Below are 20,896 nucleotides of genomic sequence, written 5' to 3'. Positions count from 1 at the left end.
AATGACAGAAGTAGTTGTATGAAGAATTAAACAATAGGGCTTGCGAGAAAAGTTCAGATCCTAACTACTTTCTCCCCTCCACACACCTGGCCAGTTCCTTTGTGGTTTTTTTTAATGCAGTGTTGTTTGAACTCCTGGTAAGGATGGTGATATGGCTTGGTGGATTGGGTTGTTGCTTCATTTGTCTGTCCCTCCATTGATCAAGATCAAGATATCTCAGTGATTACCAGCCAAATTGTCAGGAAATTATATATGGACTCACGGTCCCCAGAGGATGAATTCATATGTTTTTGGTGACACTGGGACTTTTCCTGTAATGCAAACATAAGGCCAAATTTTTAATTTGTGCACAAGAAATATCACCACTACATGCGAGACATAATTACCACTTTGTACACCATTTATCTCTCTATCTTATAGGCACATTGCCCTGCACTTTGCTACACACATTCATGCTCCGGAGGGGTGTACTCTTTTAATTCTAATGTCCTTAAATATTGCCTCTTAGCATCAGAACAGAATCTACATTGTTAGTTCAGCTACTGGCAAGAACAAAAACAAAATTGTTAATGTGTCGTTCATTCTGCATGGTATTTCAAACTTAAAAATGTAATGGAAAGTCTCTAGGAACTGATTACAACACTGTGTTTCAAGTTTTTTGTTTTGGATAAGTAAAAATTCATGCACACAGTGAAACTACAGTATGTACTGTTTATAGGTCCTGGAGATAAAGAGATGTTCAAATGTTACTCTCTTTATCTCCAACATTTGGATGAAAAATGATGGTGTTATGATAATCTTGCCTCCTGTGGAGGCCAGGGCACGCCCTAGAAGGGGTTCAAGTTGTGATCAAAGACCACTTTAAATAGGAGAAAACACATCTCTTTTCCTCCGAAATATGACAAATAACTGCACATGTACATGTACATGGCCTGCCATGGAAAAACAAGACTCACACTGGCTAAAGCCAGTTGGTGGGATGGGCAGTGGTGAAAATTAACCGGCACAGAACAGAACAAATAAAAGGTATCCTGACAATGAAGTGCATACTGTTAAGCCAATAAAACAGTTTGAAATCATCACACCAGGTTATTAGTGGCTGGTTCCACTCTCACTCTCTCTCTCTTTCTCTCTCTTTCTGTGTGTGTGTGTGTGTGTGTGTGTGTGTGTGTGTGTGTGTGTGTGTGTGTGTGTGTGTGTTTAATTGCGATAAGCCAATGAGCAAAGCGATCCCAGAGCTCTGACCTTTAACTTCAACTGCGGCTATAACGCATGATGTTCCATAGGATGAGTGTCAGGGCTTTGTACTTGGTAAAGTGGAACCCCAGCTTCTTTACTTAAGGCAAATACTAAAATAAAACAGGTCTAACAATCGTGTTGTTGTTTTTTTTCTAAATTGATTTACACACTCTTGCTAGTTTGTCTGACATAACATACCCAACTGTTCTGGAGGATTTATGAGGCACCATGCAACTAATGACTAATATTCAGAAAGGTTATTCAGGAACACCTGCTGTCTCCCACATTTATACACACACAGCACAAAATATGAATATGTAAGACAGTGGAGGGGCTGTAATTTGCTTTTCTTACAGCACTGAGCTCTAATTGGACTTTCTAGCTACACCGGGTCTTGGCAGGCAATAATTGCCTGGTTTTTCCCGCAGAGGAAAAGTGGAGGTCACGATGAACACAGTGGTACACTAACTGAGCAGAGCAAAATTATCTTTGACTGTCTTGGACTTGGGCCCCATTAAGAGAGATTTGGAGGAATAGAAGAGGCATAAGGTGCTGTTGGATCTGAAAAGTAAGGGGGATAAAAATAAGACAGAGGTGAGAAAGAGAGCAAGAGAGTGAGGGGGAGAAAGAGCTTAAAAGAGTGGTGTGGGAAAGACAGAAAGAGAGAAGACAGAGGGGGAGAGCCAGCAGATGTCTGGCCTGGGCTTCAAAGACGTAGTATTCCACACTAATTCCCTTTCCAACAACAACAACTTACTTTTTCCTTTCAGTTTCTCATTCTAGGATCATCAGAACAGTCATCAGACAGCTTTGCCATGATGTCTGTTAGAAATGCAACATTCGGTGAGGACCCACAATGTTAATGTCATTCTTGTTTCCTCCTCAAAGCTTCTACTTAGAAACACATCCCCTGGAGAGCAGTGAGCGCTGGAAAGCAATGTTGCTTTTCAGGGCAATATATTGAATTGCCTGCTTATCTTTCTGCAGAGTAAGCAGAGGGGGAGATGCAAAAAATATGCTTAAAATAGCAGCACAACAATTGATGCTGCCTAAAATCAGCTGTGAAATTACCCACAGTATTATCTTTAACATTGACTGCACCAACTTCATTATTGGGATTAAACTGCAACAATGCTTTTCTGACCAAGAGCCTCATCATCATCATTTAAAAATATCCTTTTGATCCATCTGGTGGACATGGTAAAGATGATAAAACATTATTGAAGTGACTGAACCACATTCCCAACTGAAAACCAGACACAGTCCCCAGCAACTACATCTATGTATTTGAAACTCTGCTGACCCTGTGACGCTTTAAAATATACCATATCTCTCTGGCAGAGTGCAGCCATGCAAACTGTCTATGTCAAAAAAAATCCCTTACTTTGATACGACACCCAGTCTACAGACTAATCTTGCGGCTGACTTGTGTGTTGCGCTCTTAAGTGCCACTGCCATTAATGCAGTGTTGGAGCGGAAATGAACACACTTATACTTACAATGAAAGCAGAGATGTTTGGGTTAATCATGGTTGGCAGTTGCCCCCTCTGACACATGAAGGTAGCCTGTGTGAATTTGGAAGTTATTCACTCTCAAAACACTAGTCTGGGTCTGGTTATGACACCAGAAAAGGCATTTAGCTGTCCACTAAAACTGTGCTAAAGTCTGTTAAAAAGTTTAGGTTTTGCAGAATATAACCTTTCTTTTAATGTGATTTGATGAATAACTGGTTCTACATGATCTGTTGGACAAATTTCTTGGCAAAAGTGCTTACAAGGTGAAATTCATACTATAATGTGTTATGTATGAGTTTATATGTGAGGTGCCACTGCAGTAATGGTGGCTTTTCTACTTCCACCTACAACCTGGATTTATCTGTAGAGGAGCAAAGTGGGAGAAGTTATTTCAAGCATTCAAAGTTCTCTAAGTAAACGTCCAATTCATTTTCTGCACTAACAGTGTTAGATGATAAGCAGTTGGAGTATTTCCAAGGACTGTTTGATTCTGGGTCAGTTTTAGATGAATTTGGGAACAAGGGTTACAGCTCAGATTTGAAACAATCCCAGAGAATCATGGTTACTGTAGTATTTAAATGCCATTCACAATTCAAAACTGATGAAACAATAAACCTGATTTCTTAGAAGCAAAGTTAAAAAAATAATAATAATAAAAAAATAAAAAAAAATATATATATATATATATATACACACACACACACACACACACACACACACACACCCTCTTATATATAATAAGAGCGTGTGTGTTTCATATTCAAAAGACTGGTTTTGGGGTACGGTATCATGTACACAAACTTCGAAGCTGATCTCAAAGTTAAAAATAGGGTACATGAGGGGGCACCCAACCCCTTCTGTGCTGTTTCTTCCTAGAAAGTCAGAGCCAATTTCAAGGTCCTGGTCTTTATTGACACTGTAAGATGAAGGCATTACATCCCAGTTTGAAGCTCATGTTACCTGGTTGAAGTTTTAATAAAAAGTGGGGGACTTTTTACTGAGCCAGACTTGTTACAAGTGGAAGGGGATAGCTGGTGGTTGGGTTTTCAATAACCAGTGTTGACTAAACATCACGCTCTGTGGGATCAGGCTAAACCTCTGTATTGATCCTCCATGTGTATCCTCCTCTGGAACACACACGCACCCATCTGTGTTAATACTATCATCATGCTCATTAAAGACAAAATACTTTTCAGAAATGCAGAGCTTATAGCAGTCTGTCAGGTCTATGACAGTATCTCTACACATGCTGTACTGTGCTTATTGAAACATGCTGTTTTTAACATGAGCCCTTGAAAGTGGCTCCATGGTCAGCTCAAAGTACATTCTTATCTTAGCCTCCACTATCCCCCGATTGCCTGAGCTCAATACTGAGAATGAAGTGACTGAAGCTGTTTAACACTTTTTCACTGCCTCAGGGTGAAACTAACTAATGTGGCTAAGCTAGGGTGTTTTGGGAATGATAGTAGGCTATCTCCTGGCTCAAAACGTACTACCCTGATTGATGCTGGATGTCTGGATGTGTTTTATAGCCAGGAGGCAATGCTAATGCTTGCCTCCAGCCTTCCATGTGCACTCTGTCCAAAACAGCCTTCTCTGATCCAGAACATCCTTTAAGATAGCCCTCAGTACACCTTGATTAAAGACATGGGCTACATTTGACAGCCCATGACGGAGGGTATGTCAAGCTAGCTTCTCATGCAAAACCCTTTAAAGCTCCCTCCAGACAAGGCTGTTAAAGGGAAATTCCACATTATTTCACATTTTGGAGCTCTGATAATTCAGTATTTTAAAATACAATTCATTACACAGCTTAAAATTATACTCTCAAGGACTTCAGTTTACGACGGTGCCATTAATCAATGATGTGTTATTCATATACTTCATACTACATTATTGGATACATTTACTGTATCTTTCCTGTATTCTCAATGGGGCTAGTTTTCTTTTTTTGGTCATGGTTTTTTAACTTATGATGATCATTATGTTTGACAGTTCACTGACTATTTAATTGACATTAGTTGCCATCATACATCAGGACATCACATCTCATGGAGCTATTATCTGGGAAAACACAAAATTAGTAATTTACCATATTCAAGGCAATATAAGAATGAACATCTTTGGCTCAGAACCCTAAACCAGATATCTGTATAAGCTTTCGGCCTACAGTTTCTTAAGGGGTAGAGCCTTAGGGGTAGGCTGTCCAATATACTGGTAATTTTACTAAATTCCAGTCATTGCCGGAATTCACATGTATTTCTTGACATTTTCCAGCCAGTACAACATTCATTGCCTTAAGTTATGGCTTACCCTAATCTAAGGGGAGATTGAAATATAAATTACCTAATGTATTGTGAGGTTCTGATACTACCTGAAGCTGATATACACAGACCAAGAACAGCACTGAGGACAAACTTTTTGAAATGGCATTATGGGATAGACTGAGTGCTTCCCACGTCACCAGATCACCTGGGCACTTGGAGATGTGTGGTGGGAAAATGTTGCCAAAACTCCTGGCATTGATTCTCCCTCAAACAGCGTTTTACCTCCTGACATGCAATGCCACATAACTGAGAGATTTCTTTATTGTTTCTATGTAAACTACAGCAATTTGTGACTGAAGTCCACAAAACATAAGTGTTATCATTTTTCAAAATAGAAGATTAGTATTATCTGGCAACACAGCACGGGTAATGCATGATGTGAGGTGCAGAGTCAAGTCCAGAGAGAGGTAAGCAAATCTGTCTAATCTCTTCAAATCAACTGTGACAAAATGCCCATAAAGCTTGGCAGCAAGGAGGGCCAAGATATTGGGGCAAATGGCTTCTCCGGCTGCGTTGTGCCTTGGGCGGCACACTAACCCAGAGGATCCTGTTTGCAGTTTAGTGTCAAAGTCCTCCTGGCAGATCCATTAGTCTCGGCTGACGAAACAAGGAAAAAAAGACTTTTTTTTCCCCCCATATATTTCCCCCTCTGTCACTGAGGCCACAGAGTGGAAAGCTTGTTGCTTAAATTCACCAATCATTCTCTGAGATGATATTAGAAAGTGAAGAAGAAAACAGCTGTAGTTTAGGCCATGTGTTCACAAAACTGATGGAAGGTACATTTTCTAAAGTATTTTCAAGCACTTTAAATTTTATTATTACTAGTCAGAAGAGAGCTGACACAAAATGATGGGAGAAGAGGGGAGGTGATTCAAGATGTCTCCATGGGGACACTGTGATTATATGGTCAGGGTTTTAGACCCCTAGATCACCGGGATATCCAAAAGTTCCAAATTTACACATACATATAAAGTACACCATTACTTTAAAAGTATGTGTACCTATTACGTTGCACATTTGTACACACAAAAAGTGAGAGAAGTAAGTTTATGAAGAATGTTAAACAGACCAACAGACAGATCACTCATTCACTTTAATGGAGCCAGTTCATCGGTGCAGCAAAGACCACAACACAGATGGCTCCAACAAAAAACACAGGGTTGTCTGGTAAATAAGTTGATCCAAGCTCAACTTTTGCTGCAACGCTTAACTCCATAGATATAACCAATAACTGCGTGAAGCGGGTGTGAATGTGGGTGTGATTGTTGGTTTTGGAGAGTTACAACAGTTGTTGACACAGCCCTTCCCCAATTCAAACGTCAGAAAGGTGTGTGGGGGCTGGGGATTCGGATGCTAATAATCTCAAAAGCCCTTGAAGGATTCTGGCAATTGTTTTTTATCTTATCTAAATGTTTGCTTGTTCTGCAAGCTGGATGAGATCACTGGATGTGATTGACTATATGGGGGAAATCCAGATTTACTCTGGGAGAGTCGAAGAAATTCACAAAAAAACTTGCATCTAAACCTTCTAGTACTATCTGTATTGCTCCATGTGCCCAATTTGGTACTCCAGGGATCTCAGGATTCGAATCTAGCACTATCTAACACAGTTCTGTGGCTTTTTAACCACATTGACCTTTCTTCTCTGTCTCTTTCACATAACTGCCTCCCCTTAGCCTGACACACCATATAATTTAACTGGTCACATATGCAGATTTATTTTCTCCAGCTGGGACATTCCTCTCTCCAGACGCTCTATGCTTCCCATGTCCGAGGAGGAACCAGAGGGAGAAAACCAGGACAGTGGCCCAGACAAGGCCTCCACGCTTCTCTCAGGGAGGATTCCGGTCTTTGTAACCCCACCCCCTTGGTGCTTCATAAATTTCACTTTATGCTAGATAGCAGCTCCTAAATTAAGAGATAATTTAGGAGCTGCTGTGTGGTATGAGTAACCACTTTTCTGTATAACAATGGACCTTGTTGACACAGTTCAGTGAAACAGCTGGGTCAAGACTTGCAAGGCCAACAACTTCTCACAGGGGCAAAAAAAACAACATCTCCAGAGTTGTACCCGTAATTATATCAGGTCAAGCTTGCAGACACTTAAAAGCTGGTTGAAATATTGTGTGTTGGAATGATTAAAAATGCATTAATGCACAACACTCTCTATGCTCAATATGTGGAGGAACAAATCGGCATTTGAAGAAAAGAGCAGGTAAAATATGGATTCCAGCATTTCCTGGAGAGGATTAAAACATATCACAGTATTCCACTGACACCTATTGACTAGGGTGTTAAAGAAAATAAGCTTTAATTAACAGTCAGACTGTCAGAGTCTCTGAATTGAAAATATCAAAGGAAATAAGTACACGCAGACCAGGAGGCTGCAGAAAAGCCTTGAAAGCGGGAAGGAGGTTGTGGGATATTATTAAAGCTCTCAGATGTGTTTTTCTTGGCCTAGCCTCTTAGTGATGTCATCATCATCATGGCTGTTGCTCCAGTTCTCTGGCCCAGTAAATGACGACAGCATAAATATCCAGCTCTTGGGCAAGAGTTCCTCTGAGATCAGAAGATGCTCTTGTTGCTATAAATGCCTCAGTCAATGTTAAATGTGAATGTTCAGAAAGAAGCTTTCAAACTGGTCTGGTGAGCAGATGCTGTCAGGCTGGATATACAGAAATGAGATCACCCAAGAATATCACCGTGTGGCTAAGGCACACTTATGAATATTCATTAAACAAAGCATACAATGATGCATGCACCTAACTCCAAGGAGATTCTGGCAATTGAAGGTACATGAGAAAAATAAATTTCCCATTAAGTCAAAAGTTAACCGTAACACACGCCATTTCCGAACCTTACAAACAAGGCTGAGAGGAGTGCTGGAAATGAGGACATCCACAGTTCTCATGAAGTCATTGACTTCCGTGAGTACAAATTTGAAAGCCAAATCAGAAACTAAATAATTTCCTGTGCAACTGTTTTGCTCTGTCAAAACTTCATTTAATACTTAGGCACATAATCACTCAATGATGCACAAGCCAATATAACTCAAAGAGGATGGATTCACATGTTTCAGTGTATAGTTAAGAGCGGGAAGGATGACAGGGACACAGTGTGTTTGTGCCAAGCTTTCTGCTAAGATCTCTTGTGCAAGCTGCTGCCTGTAAGTCACTGTTTGCATGGAAAAATCAGATCCAGCTCTGGATTGCTAAACAGACTTTCCACAGTGGGGTAGGCAAGGCGAAAAGCAAAGTGCTGCATCTCTTGGTGATGCGCATACTATAAGTATTTAGTTGATCTGCACTATTTTAAGTGTAGTTCACTGGATACATACCACTACATCCTCACAAATGTTTACACAATGTTTGCGGCCTGGTTTCAAATAGAAACTAACCAATCAAACATCTCAATTCTCACTTTTGGAAAGCTGAAAAATTGCTTTTGAATTTACTTGACATACTTCTTGCAGGTAAGAGGCAAGAGGCAAGAGACTGGCCTCCAGCCATAACTCTGCCTTTCGTCCACACACACCCACCCCACACATGCTGACTGCTGCCAGCCAAATAGCACCTCCAAGTGGTGCCAAGCCCCAGCTAGGAGATTGTTAGATTGGGAGAAGAAGGGAGAGACTGAGGGAGAGCAGAGCAGCGGGAGGGAGGCTACAGTGGGGGACTCTCGTGGACAAAGGAGGTTAGAAAAGCAGGGAGTAAAATCAAGAGAAGGGAGAAAGGAGGCAGACAGAGGTCCTGAGTGAGCATAACTATATGAGGAGTATGTTTATGCTACTAATGTGTGCTCAAAGAGGAAGATACAAACAGGAAGAAACAAACGAAGAAACTAAATGTCAAGCAGTTCTAAGAAAAGCGTAAGAAGCCTAATGTTTATATTATTTTTAAACACAACACATGTTTAAGATAATGCTCTGCTATGGGTGTGCATATGGTTGTCAGAAGTCAACACAGACATGACTGACACCTTAGCAAAAAAAGAATCCACTCACCACTTTCGCTCTTCTCAATCACGTCCACTGTCTCACCGGCCTTGAGGCTGATCTCCGAATTCTCCTGCCTCTCATAGTTGGCCACGGCCACATACTGCTCCAGCACCATGGGCTCCGAGCTGTCAATCCCTAAGGGGAAGAAACAGGCTGTCAGCCACCTGCCTGCTGTGGCACCCCGCGAACGCCCACTGCAACCAACTACACTGCTGCTGCTGTGCACCCGGTATGTCGCCATCAGCCAACCCCCGCTCCCTGCCGCCGCTGTTCCTCCTTGACCACTCAGAACGCGAGCTTACGACTTGGCTGCATAGTTTCAAATGTCTGGCCATATAGCTGAGTCGACCCTCGGCCCACAGTGAAGGACTGAGGAGCATTGGGAGGATTCAAAACAAAAGGAAGTAACATGTAGAAATTGTTTGTACAGGCTGCATCTTGCACCTAAAGTGGATCCATGACCTGAACCAAACTGTAAGATCCAAAGGAAAAGATGGAGAGGGAAAAAGAAAAAGGAGAAATATAGGAGCTGCTAACGACTGGACGGGAAGACTGGGGAGCGATTGAGTGGAAGAATGGTGAAGTTTCCCTGTGGAAAATCAACAGTGCGGTTGAGAGGAAAGGCCTCCCCTCCACTGCCGCTGGGAGCCAGCCGTTGGACAGGGATTCGGGAGGGGGGGTGAACACACCAATCATGGTAGTCGGCACTGCTGGCCTTAAATAGAAACATATGAGTGGACGAGAGAGAGAGAGAGAAACAGGGAAGGAGGTTTGGTCCATGTTTATGTGAAACAAAAGAAGAAAGCATTTGAGTTGGGGTTAGGCCACTCTGTTTTCTTTTCTCTTCTTCTCTCTGATGTTTAACCTTTTCGATGCCAGTAGTGATTTACTTCGATGTGTTCACGTGGTCTACATCTGATCTGAGCTGCAGACATGCTTATTTGCTTGTTTGGCCTCAGAGAAATTGCCCATGCAGATTCAGATGGACATTTCAGCAGATTATGATTCACATCCGGTCGTGTTCTGTTGTTTAAGTATCTCAGTATGTCTGTGTCAACAATGTGACCAGGAACAGAACAAAAATGCGGTTAAAACAAATAAATGGATGTTGTGTGGCCAAAAAACAACTGTAAAAAAGAGGAAAAATCATAGATATTTCTTTATAACAAAAAGCCCATTATAATATTTATCCAACAATTAGTTAAAAGGCTCCATGATTCCTAATATTAGTTGGCGTAAGAGGTGTGTCAAAAGTTGTAAGTTACTTTTTAAAGGAATAGTTCGACATTTTGGAAAATACACGTGTTCTTTTCACAAGTGAGAACAGTCATTCTATTATGGGCACATTGAGGTTGCTAGGTGTGGTACCATCAGGCCTGGAAACCTGCACTATAGCCAGACACATTGCACAGAAGTGCTGGGCGGACAGATATACACATATATAGATAAAGAAAATTTCTTTTTTCACTGTATAGGCATTGGTAGGCATAATTTTCAATTTTGGACAGACCAAGGCTAGCTGTTTTCCCCTGCATCCAGACTTAAACCGCGTCCTGTCTTCTAATCTAATTCTCAGAAAGAAAGCTGAAATAATGTTCAACTCTCCCTTTAAAAAAGCTAGCATTAACTGCTTGTCTGAGTCAAGGTGTGAACCCTGGTCTCAGCTGTCAAGGAAGAATGTGTTTACACATCCATCCACCAAATTTAACTTTGGATGCATTGGCAATAAATATCAACAATGGCAGTTTTGTCTTAATGAACGCAATTCCCTGGGAAGTTGAGCTGAATCTTTAAAATGCTGGATATCTACTTTTAAAATGACACCCCATGTTCATCAACAGAGCATACAAAGCTTATATATGTGCACCTATACATATACTGCAATATGTTGTCACCAAAGTCAAATCTTGACAGCTAAGTCATACCATCATCACACTGACCGTATGGTTGCAATCAGAAGGAGGCCCATCCCTGGCAAACACCCCTTTGCTGCCATGAACCTTTCTCGTAATGGAAGCAACAATGTTGACGATCAATCGAGCATCTCCAAAATACAAATGAAAGGACCATGTCCAATAACTAAGGTGACCTGCAGTGTGTTTTTTAACACTGGCTTCCATTTGCAGCAGCAAGCTTAGTAGAAAGTCTTCTGTAAATTTTCAAAGATTGGATCAGATGTTTAGACAGAGGCGGGAGAGCAGAGATGAAGTTAGGCTGGAAAAGTATCGAATTTGGCTAACTGCTGGACCCTATCAGACATACACAGACACATTTTAGCAAAGAGATGTGAAAGATGCTACATGTAATGTTAAAAAAAAGACACTATACATCATACACGAAGGGAAAAGGGCAGTAGCACAATACATTCCATAAATCATGTGGGGTCTCTGATGAGCAAAAAAAGCTCTGCCTAATTACCATGGCTGAGAAAAAAAGTAATTATCACGCTTTGTCAGCATATCTCTCATCCTGCCTGCTTATGACTGCATCTGAGGTTGTAAATTCTCACCAGTCAGCCTGTTTGTCATTTTGTTAATGGGATTAAACCTTGAACATAAATTGCACTGTAGGAGTTAGGCAGTGCATATCCAGCAGGTTAGATTATGCTGTTCGCTAAGATCTAAGAAAAGATCTCCATAGCTTAGAACCAGTCAAGACCAAGATTAAGTCTGTTACTGTTTACAATGCGGCTCACAAGAAAGTTGCTCGTCTGAGACTCAAATAAGCACAAGATAAGGGAATAACTTAGAATACATGCAGCTAAATACTATATATTCTCTGTGGCCGTGTAATATTTTTATGAGAATGAGAGAGGTTGCAGTACACTCATGCATTTAAGCAGCTCAGAAAAATAAAAAGTAGGCTAAAGCATTTGCACAGTGCTTGAAATATAATTATGCATCTCTACATGTTGTAACTCAAATAAACAGTCAGGGAGCACCAGTGAATGCCCATAACCTTACTTCCCCATAGGGTGAGCTTTGGTATTCATCTCTGTCTTTCTTTAGCATTCTCCCAGGAGGGGAAATACAGAAAAGGAACATATTGCTGAGAATGTAAGCAGCCTATGTGAAGAGAGCAGTCGAAGTCAGCCTGAGATAATAAAGCAGCACAGATCCAGCCATTTCAAATCTCTATGCAGTTGTAATGGCAGCCACAACTTGTTGAAAAATACCATGCATCTTGATGAACTGTTAAAGTTCCGCCTTCCATATTCCAAATCTTTTACTGAAAAACATTTCTTGTTGAAATTATGGGAGTGTTGTAAACTTTTTCCAAGTTCTAAACACCAAAACTGTGGTCTTTTTTTTGGTGGCAAACTCTGTTCAAAGTGTGATGTATCTTTATTGTTCCTAACTCGTAATGATACACTGATAGTTCTAATGGAAGGAAACAACATATCTGTGTCTTTTCCCAGCAATGCCTCTATTACAGTTAAATGTCTAAGAGAACACTGGTGAAATGTTCACCAGATGGGCAAATCTGTGATTGTATTTGTGTGAAAGTGTGTGTTTATATCTACAGGAAAAGAATGTTCTTTGCTGGAATGTTTATTTGCAATAGAGACAATTTCATTTCCACTTGTCTCTTGACTCATCATCACTATACACCCAAAGTTGAATGAGGTCACAGGTAGTGATTTAAAACCATGTTGAGGACAAAACTAAAGAACCAGACCTGACACCTCATTTCAGCCTAAGGCACTTCCCCACATGTAGACCAAAAGTCCACATTCTGGCCCTCTGGCATCGTGCCCAGCTGTTGTGTTGGCCAACCAGGTCTGCAGAGATAGATGGACAGACGGCAAAGAAGGAGAGGCTGAATTGGAGCAGATGGGTGGAAGGAGAGGATGATGACAGCACATGCAAAGCAGATGTCGAGAGAAAGCCGAAGTGTGAAAAGAAATAAACTGAAAAGCCTAAAGGGATGCAGCTGGCATGTCACTCTCGCACAAGCACAGTAGTGCATGCATTTTCAACATGTTGACATAGACACACAAGGCTACCTGAGGCCTCTTTCCTCGGGCTGTCTGTAAAGCCGTACATCCATACTGCAGAAGAAGAGAAGCAGAGAGAGATTATTCAGTTTGACAGCATGCAGAAGTAAAAGTATGGTAGAGCACACCTTTAGACTTTTAGACTCCTGCAAATTTAGCACTGGGTCCAAAGCTGGGGCCTACTCATCAGGGAATGATACACAAAGTCATGGCCTGTGTTTTAAGCTCATTGTTTTATCCATACTGAAGTGAATGCAGTGAATCTGATGGCAAGAAACTGGCAAATTTTTGGGTACTGTACATAAAAAACACCTCTTCCGTTTCTAATCTCTTAATCAAACCCTCCTCCCTCAGACTGCAAGACACTTTCTACCCATGCTTCCCTCTCCTTCATCTCTTCATATTTTTCTCCATCCCTCTATCTCAAGTTGCCATCAGCCCCTTCTAAAGTCATTCCTGACTGCCCATCCCCCGTCTTCAAAAAAACATCTCAGCCTCAACCAGGAAATTAAACGCCATGCATCAGAGAAGACAGGGACAGAAGGGTTGGTTGACGAAAGATATTGGGTGCAAGCTAAAATTCAGAGGCTGCCCTGATACATATCAAGGGAAGTCATTTTCAAGAAGCCATGATTTGAAGCTTGATTTTAGATCAATCAGAACAAAATAATATTTTAGTGTCTGGCTGTCGTCGGCCAGCAGTAGGTCTGCAGCACTGCCTGAGAAAATGGCCATAACAATATGAAAGAACTGAAATCCAGGACTTGGGCAGGGCAAGCTACTGAGAATAAGCAGGAATGTCCTCTACAAGACTACACTAGAGTTGAAAAAATATATTGCAAAACACACTACAAGAAATGTCCATTATCATGCATGTCTGTATTTGGTTTTAACATTGTTTTTAGCATCAACTTATTTAATGTGGACATCAGTGAAAATGGCTCAGCCCAATAGCATTTTATCTTCATAGGCATAAGATCATTTACTTAAATATCTGCAGATGCATATGAATTTTTGTAGTACAAACAGGTGAAATGAGAGGTTCTCTTTCAAACATTTTTCAAGCAGAGTGACCCAAGGGCAAAGAGGCCAAACACACCATAACTACATCTCACAAATTGTATTTATGAAATTCTATAGAATTTAAGAACCTATAATAGCTGCAGAAAGTAGCATTACACTGAAAGCAATTGCATGAAAAAACAATGTTGTCTCACAGAAATTACATTTCAGTACAACTAAACTGCCTCAGCAAATATGTTATGTAGGAAAGATCATTGCCGGCTGGATTATGTACAGAGGCAATTAATTTTTTGAATGAATTAATTACTAAATTTATTAACTTCAGCAGAGTTGCTAGGAGGTAGTTGGAGTGGACAGCACAAAAAAGCGTACGACTGTCACACAAGAGACTGGGGCTCAGATCCAGAGTCCTTTTTGGTCAAATTTAGGCAATAAGAGCATCTTGGTTAAGGTTAGGGTGTCTACAGCAATGCTAGTGGCTTTGTGAGTCTATACTAAGGCACAGCAGCGCTCTGAACTAAATGCTAACTTTGCTTGCAAACATGCTCTTAATGACAATGCTAAAATGCTTATGTTTAACAGGTATAATGTTTACCAAGTTAACGATCTCAGTTTGGCATGTTAACATGCTAACATTTGCAATTTAGCAATAAATACAAGCTACATCTGAGGCTGATGGGAAAGAAGGGTAAAAAGGGTTATAACGTGTTTATGTTCCCCAAACTAGGGTATCAATACTGAAAATGCCCAACACCACAATGCCCTATTTATCACATTAAATATCTTTTCTAAAATGGTATCAAAAGGTTGAAAAAGCCTATACAAATTGTTCTCATCCAAAGAGACCATGTATTCAATGTCAACAACATCTTACTTTTCCCTTCTTTTAATTGCTTTTGATTAACTACAGCCCAGTTCAATGTACAACTGTGATGTATTTGCTAAGTCTAACTCAAAGTTGTTGTCTACAAATCATTGACAAATTTTCTCTGCATGTACAATAATCCATATATTAAAGTTACTATATTCATTAAAATATAGATGAAGTCAAACGGAAATGGTTGATGTAAATGGACGAAGTTTTTGAAAACAGACCTTGTAACTCCGGGTTTCATTCGCACTCAAATTGAAGGTTTATGGCTTTTTCCAAGTTCCTCTCACTTTATTGCTCTAGGGTACATGAAAACAATCAAATCTCATGCCAGATTTTCAAAATTAACAGTCATCAATCTGAAAAGAGGGCTGTCTCCTAAATAATCAACTTTCAACTTTCTTTTGAAGAGAGCAGGTTTTTATACTTTATGACCAGCATTCTGTACCGGATCCTGGTGAGCTCTACCCCCGCTGAGACGCCAACAGCTCCTCTCCATTGACTCACGTGAGATAATAAAAGCCAAATCCCCTCTCACTATCCACCAGAGCCTCGGGAACTTTGCTGGATTGATGGTGCCCCCAGAGGGAGAAATATGGGCTGGTTCCAGGGTCAAACCCTGCTCACTAACGCCCTACCGTGATTATTACCCACCCGCCTGCTCTCAGTGTAGCGCTCAACATCTGATTGTTATTACCTCTCCTCTCCACTCTTGGTCCTCTGTGCTAACTCACCACCCCCCTCCATACAAACACACATATACAGATGCTTAATTCCTTTCAGGTTTGGTTGATGACGCCACAAACCAGCAGAAACAGCAGTGTTTTCTCTGTCGCTTTGCTGCTGTGTATAATCCTTCTGGAATTCTGACCCCAAATGTCTACATTACCCTGCAATTAAGGGCCTAGGGAAGGTGAAAAATGGCATCTGTAAAGTCCTGCTTTTTAGGTTTGAATTGGAGGGGCTTATTAGCCATTTATCTTGTTTTACTATCGACTAATGACATCACCCCCCCCCCCAACAAAACACAGTCTATCAACAGACTAAGACTTGTGTCCTGAGGACTGTAAGAAGTGCAGTATCTGTTGAGGCTGTTCAGCATAATTTAATGTCTGTGGCCTTTTTGAAGCTCTGTAAATCACATGAACTAGTTGATGCTGAAACCTCAAGACACTCCCCGATTTTGTTATAGTGCCACCAAATCCCAAACTTCCTTTCAGATGTTTCAAACCAAATGCTACGCTGAATCTCCATGTCGCTTTTTAGACGTAGCCTGGTTTGTTCCCTTGAAGTAAGTCGTTAAGCTCTAAAATTAGCTCTAGAAAACCCTCTCTCTTGTGAGTGGCAGCAATACATCTTCACCATGTCCAGTCAAGGGACTTCCATGATCGCACGACAATGTGCATAAATTCCTAATTTGAGGGACCAAATTAAATATATTGAGGTACAAATAAGTTTTTTTGAGGGAATGCCTAGTAATATGAGGGCACAACTGACTTATCAACAAGATGAAGAGGCTACAGCACTTTGGTATTTTGAGCTAAATGCAAACAATAACAATGACACAATGTTAACAAGTTTACCAGGAACCATGTTTATAGACAGACCAATCAATCAGCCAGGCTGATAAATTTGCTGAAATTAGCTGACTGAAGGTACCGGTATGTGTGCACATGTAAGCTGATAAGTAAGAAGTAATGCCAAACTAGGTTTGAGGTAATTTAGAAACAGCATTATGAGATATTAAGCATCAAAATTGTGTACTTGTAAACCCCACACTCACCCCTTTCAAAAAACAATAAGAAAGCAGGATTAGAACCTTAAAAATAAAATCCTGACAGAAGATCCAACCTCAGGATGGCAGTCCCTGAAATCCTTCATGCAACAAGCTAAAGCTGCCACCACAAAGAAAGACACACAGTCAGGAGTCCAAATGATAAACCCTTGTCACCTTGCACAAAGACAAAGGCGACCAATAAAAAATCGCAGCTAACCAGTATTGATCCGACAGTCGTGACACCAGCACTAACAATGTCAAACCATAGGCTGACGTTAACTAGTATTGATACATTGTTTAGCAAGAAGAGGAGAGAAAAACATAGACGAAACAATTCATCTCTGACCGTGTGACAAGCGTTTTCTGGTGACAAATGACATTTGTGTGCAAACAGTGTGGCAGGGGGAGTAATGGGTGATGGGCCCTCTGTGTTAGCCGTGACACAATGCAAGCAAAATAAAAGCCGTTAGCAATAACAAACAGTTGCCAGTCCCAGCTGAGAGAGTGACAAGGCGTGGGTGCTCACTACAGGGTGGGGTCAAATCATAGGCCATATCTGTTCCACAGTGAGCACCGTCAATTCTGAGCTATCCAAACACTCTCTTTTTCCTGTTCTCTCACTCTCAGCTTCACTGCTTCTTTACTCTGACTCATCCTGCACAGTAGTTTTTGCTTTGAACGAGCCAGCGAGATACAACATTGTCGGGCCCCAGAAGGGGTATGACTGCTCATACTGTCATATTGAGATTGCTATGCCTCGTGGCTATAAAGCTAGAAAAGACAATTATAATTTTTCTGCCTAAATCAATACTCACTTTACTGTATCTTCAATATTGATAAGAGTGATCTGAAATTATTATTGCTGCAATTAAGTGCTCAGTGTGATGGTAAATGTGTAAAAGTCAACGTAGAAAAGGGTTTTATTCGTATGGGTTCTTATATGGAGGCATGTAATGGAGGATGTAAGTGTCATATAAATCTGTCTATTGACAGAGGAGCTCCTGATGGTACAAACAACAGCCTGGCTCTAAAATCCTAATTAGCACTGACAGCTTAACTGATATGTACACACACACAAACTACCCTTGTCCATTAAGCATACACCTGTAAAAACACTAACACACATATACACACAGGCGTAACGACACAGCCCTCCTCCCTCCTCCAAGTAAATCACCTAGCCATTCCGACATCAGTTTGAAATCTTATCCACTGTGCCACATAAACAAACAAGTGCTTGTCTGACAGTCTCACCCCCCTGTGGCCTCTGCAGCCCAAACAGCACCCTCCTCTATCCCTCTAAATCTGGCCCTCACATGGAGGAGTATGAGCGCCATCTGCACTCTGCAGAGCAGGGGAGTACTAGAGAGCTGTGACCCCTGAAACTCCCTGGACCTGACTCTACTTTAAAAAAAAACATGTCTGACATGTCTTTTTCCCCCGCTAACTTTAAGTATGATGAATCAGTGTTTTCTGTCAGGAGGCCAAAAAAAAACAAACAAATGCTCATCTTTTAAAGTCCTATTTCCTTTTAATTATTGGGTGAAGAAGACATGTAACAAGGGATCCTGGAAGGACTTGAACCAGGAACAATGCTTGTTCACCAGAACATACTCATCTGTTACATGTTTGTCCACTTTGCTCCTCTCTATTACGGACTTGATATTACACAATAGTGAGTCAGCAAAACCGAGGTTACATATAATGTTCCAAAAATCCTATGTTTCTGGAGAAAAGTGCTCTGGTGCAATGGAAGTGATGCGTTTCACATTTCCAGCTGCTTCGATAATTTGTTTGGAATTAACAAAATAAGAGGAGGGTAGATGTTGAAGGCAACAAAGGTCATCATGGCCAAGCAGTCAAAATAAAGAAACACCACTAAAAGTAACTTAAAGAAACAGTTCAACATTTTAGAAAGTACACTTATTTGATTTCTCGCCGAGGGTTAGATGAGAAGACTGATATTAGCTCCATACTTGTGCATTACGGAGTTGAGGTGGGGACGCAATTGGCCTAGATTAGCATATAGTTTGAAAGTACAGGAAAACAGCTAGCCTGGCTCTGTCTAAGGTTCAAAACTACACTGATCACGAACACCGCTAAAGCTCAGTAATGGGTTGTCCCTCTTTTGTTTACTCTGTATACTCACATGTAAAATTATATCTCATAATATAAAAATTAAGATTGATCATATAAAAGTCATATAAAATATTGAAGAGAAGTACTGACTGGAGTGGACACAGTTTTAACAACAGTGAACAGTGAAAGGAAAAACAAGACTTCACTCCACGCTAACAGCTATGATCATATAGTAGAAAATGAATAGGAGTAACCACAACTAGTAGATACTCTGTTTCCTGTGATTAGTGGATAGTGAAGGGGTTGTAATGGTATCTCAGGGATTTACACTAAAAGCAGCAGTACAAAGAAAAAACCATCATCTTTCTTTTAGGATAGCTATGGGGTGTAATCTACTTCATGCAACAGTCACCACCTCTAAATATATAAATAAAAAAGACTAACACTGACAACCTCCCCTTCAATAAGGGAGTGTTCCTTCAGGCTCCATTAATTGACAAATTGCAATTGTTATGTAGCTGTCCAAAGGTTTAAAGATAGAAATACAGACACCCTCTTACTGCACTGACTGACTTTGTGTTACTTGAGGTCGTAGCTGAGATCACTTGGTCAGTGGAGTGGTATCTAACTGGGCAACAGCCTAACGATTTAGGTCTGCTAACGCAAAGGCTACAAAAGCCAACAGTTTCAAACTTCCCTAATACGGTACACTAAGGGGATGAGGAGAAAAAACCACAAGCTGTCTTATCTCAAGAAGCAATCATTTTCCGAGGAATAAAATCACTTTGAGGTATGTATATATAACTGAATTGGTAGTGAGCTTTCTCGGGGCTACAACAAACCAATTTGTCGCGGGAGGGTCACAGGGTGCCTGTGCTTTAGTCCAAAAATAAACTCACCATCAATTTAAAGTTGTTTACTTGGAGGAATCACCTTGACCTTACTCAAAACTTTTTAATGAATGAGGTAAAAATCAAGGGGCTGCAACAGGGGGCTGCTTTGCACTGCTGCCTACTCATTACCAAAACCTATCTCAATATATTTCCATTCTCAAAGACAATATTTAAGCTACTTAAATATCAAGACAAAGTAGTCTTTAGGACATCTGTAGCAGGAAAACCATATTCTCCATTAACCACAGGCTATTTCCTGTATTTTCTCTTCAGTAATTCATAAGAGGTATGACTGATATTTAACATTTCCTCAGTCTATCTAGCCCTAAACAAACAGGGTTCCAAGATGCATATATTACTGAGTCACATGTGCCCACGCGTTTGTTAAGCAGCTAGACTGTAGCTAATACCCTCTAAGAGCCATACATTTACTAAGATGGCTAATGAGGCTAAAAATCTGTGACTGTAAGGAATGGATGAATAATATTACAATCAAACAAGCCAGTTGTTTTGTGGCTTGTTGGCCTGCACCACATGTTGGATACAGTGGAACTAGTCCAGGACCCATCTATGATTTGATGTTTTTAACTCTATATTCTATTGAATATAGTGGTATCCAGTGGATGTGTTACAGCTTTTGTTTACCCCTTAAGTCCCAGAAAATTAGACCACACAGATCAGGATAAAACCAAAGCCCCTTAGAAGTACAGGACCTTCAAAAGCATCTTAATAGAGGAAAATCCTTCTTCCTTTCTTCCTACACGTATCATACAAAAACCTATGTATAGAACTTCAGTTGAAGACTCAAGAGGCTAAGTATCCTTTCAAACATCGTGACTGCCACAACAGAGAATAATACTTTCCCTCAAAGGGATGTTTAACTATTTTGACATCCCAAAGCATTATCAGGCAATTCTGAGACCCCACCCTGGACTGCAAAGCTTTTGATTGACAGTTTTTTGAACCCACCCCAAAACACAGTCAACAGTAAGTCAGCGTCCCACAGCAGGACAAGTAAACAAACCATGCATTCACATCACATAGATAACAGGCAAGTCATTGAGGAGGGTTTAGGAGTCGTAAGTTATTCAGGGTAACTTCCCCCTTTGCATCCTAAGGAGCATTTTATTAAGAGCAACAAGTAGAAAAAAGAAAGGAGCATGAAGTTAGTTTAGGGAA

The 20,896-nt window shown here is 40.7% G+C and overlaps 1 protein-coding gene across 2 annotated transcripts in view; it reads right to left on the bottom strand.

The window, feature by feature from the left end:
• sh3pxd2aa (SH3 and PX domains 2Aa) overlaps positions 1-20,896 on the bottom strand; it is a 100,165-nt gene that overhangs the window by 25,207 nt on the left and 54,062 nt on the right. For both annotated transcript variants that reach the window (XM_040147486.1, XM_040147487.1), the window contains exon 7: positions 9,084-9,212. In XM_040147486.1, the coding sequence (XP_040003420.1) occupies positions 9,084-9,212 (129 nt within the window). The remainder of the gene's footprint in view (positions 1-9,083; positions 9,213-20,896) is intronic.

This window comes from Xiphias gladius, chromosome 15, assembly GCF_016859285.1.
Source record: "Xiphias gladius isolate SHS-SW01 ecotype Sanya breed wild chromosome 15, ASM1685928v1, whole genome shotgun sequence".
NCBI lineage: Eukaryota > Metazoa > Chordata > Actinopteri > Istiophoriformes > Xiphiidae > Xiphias > Xiphias gladius.
Note: the sequence above shows the minus strand (reverse complement) of the source record. Positions and strands in the feature narration are given on the sequence as shown.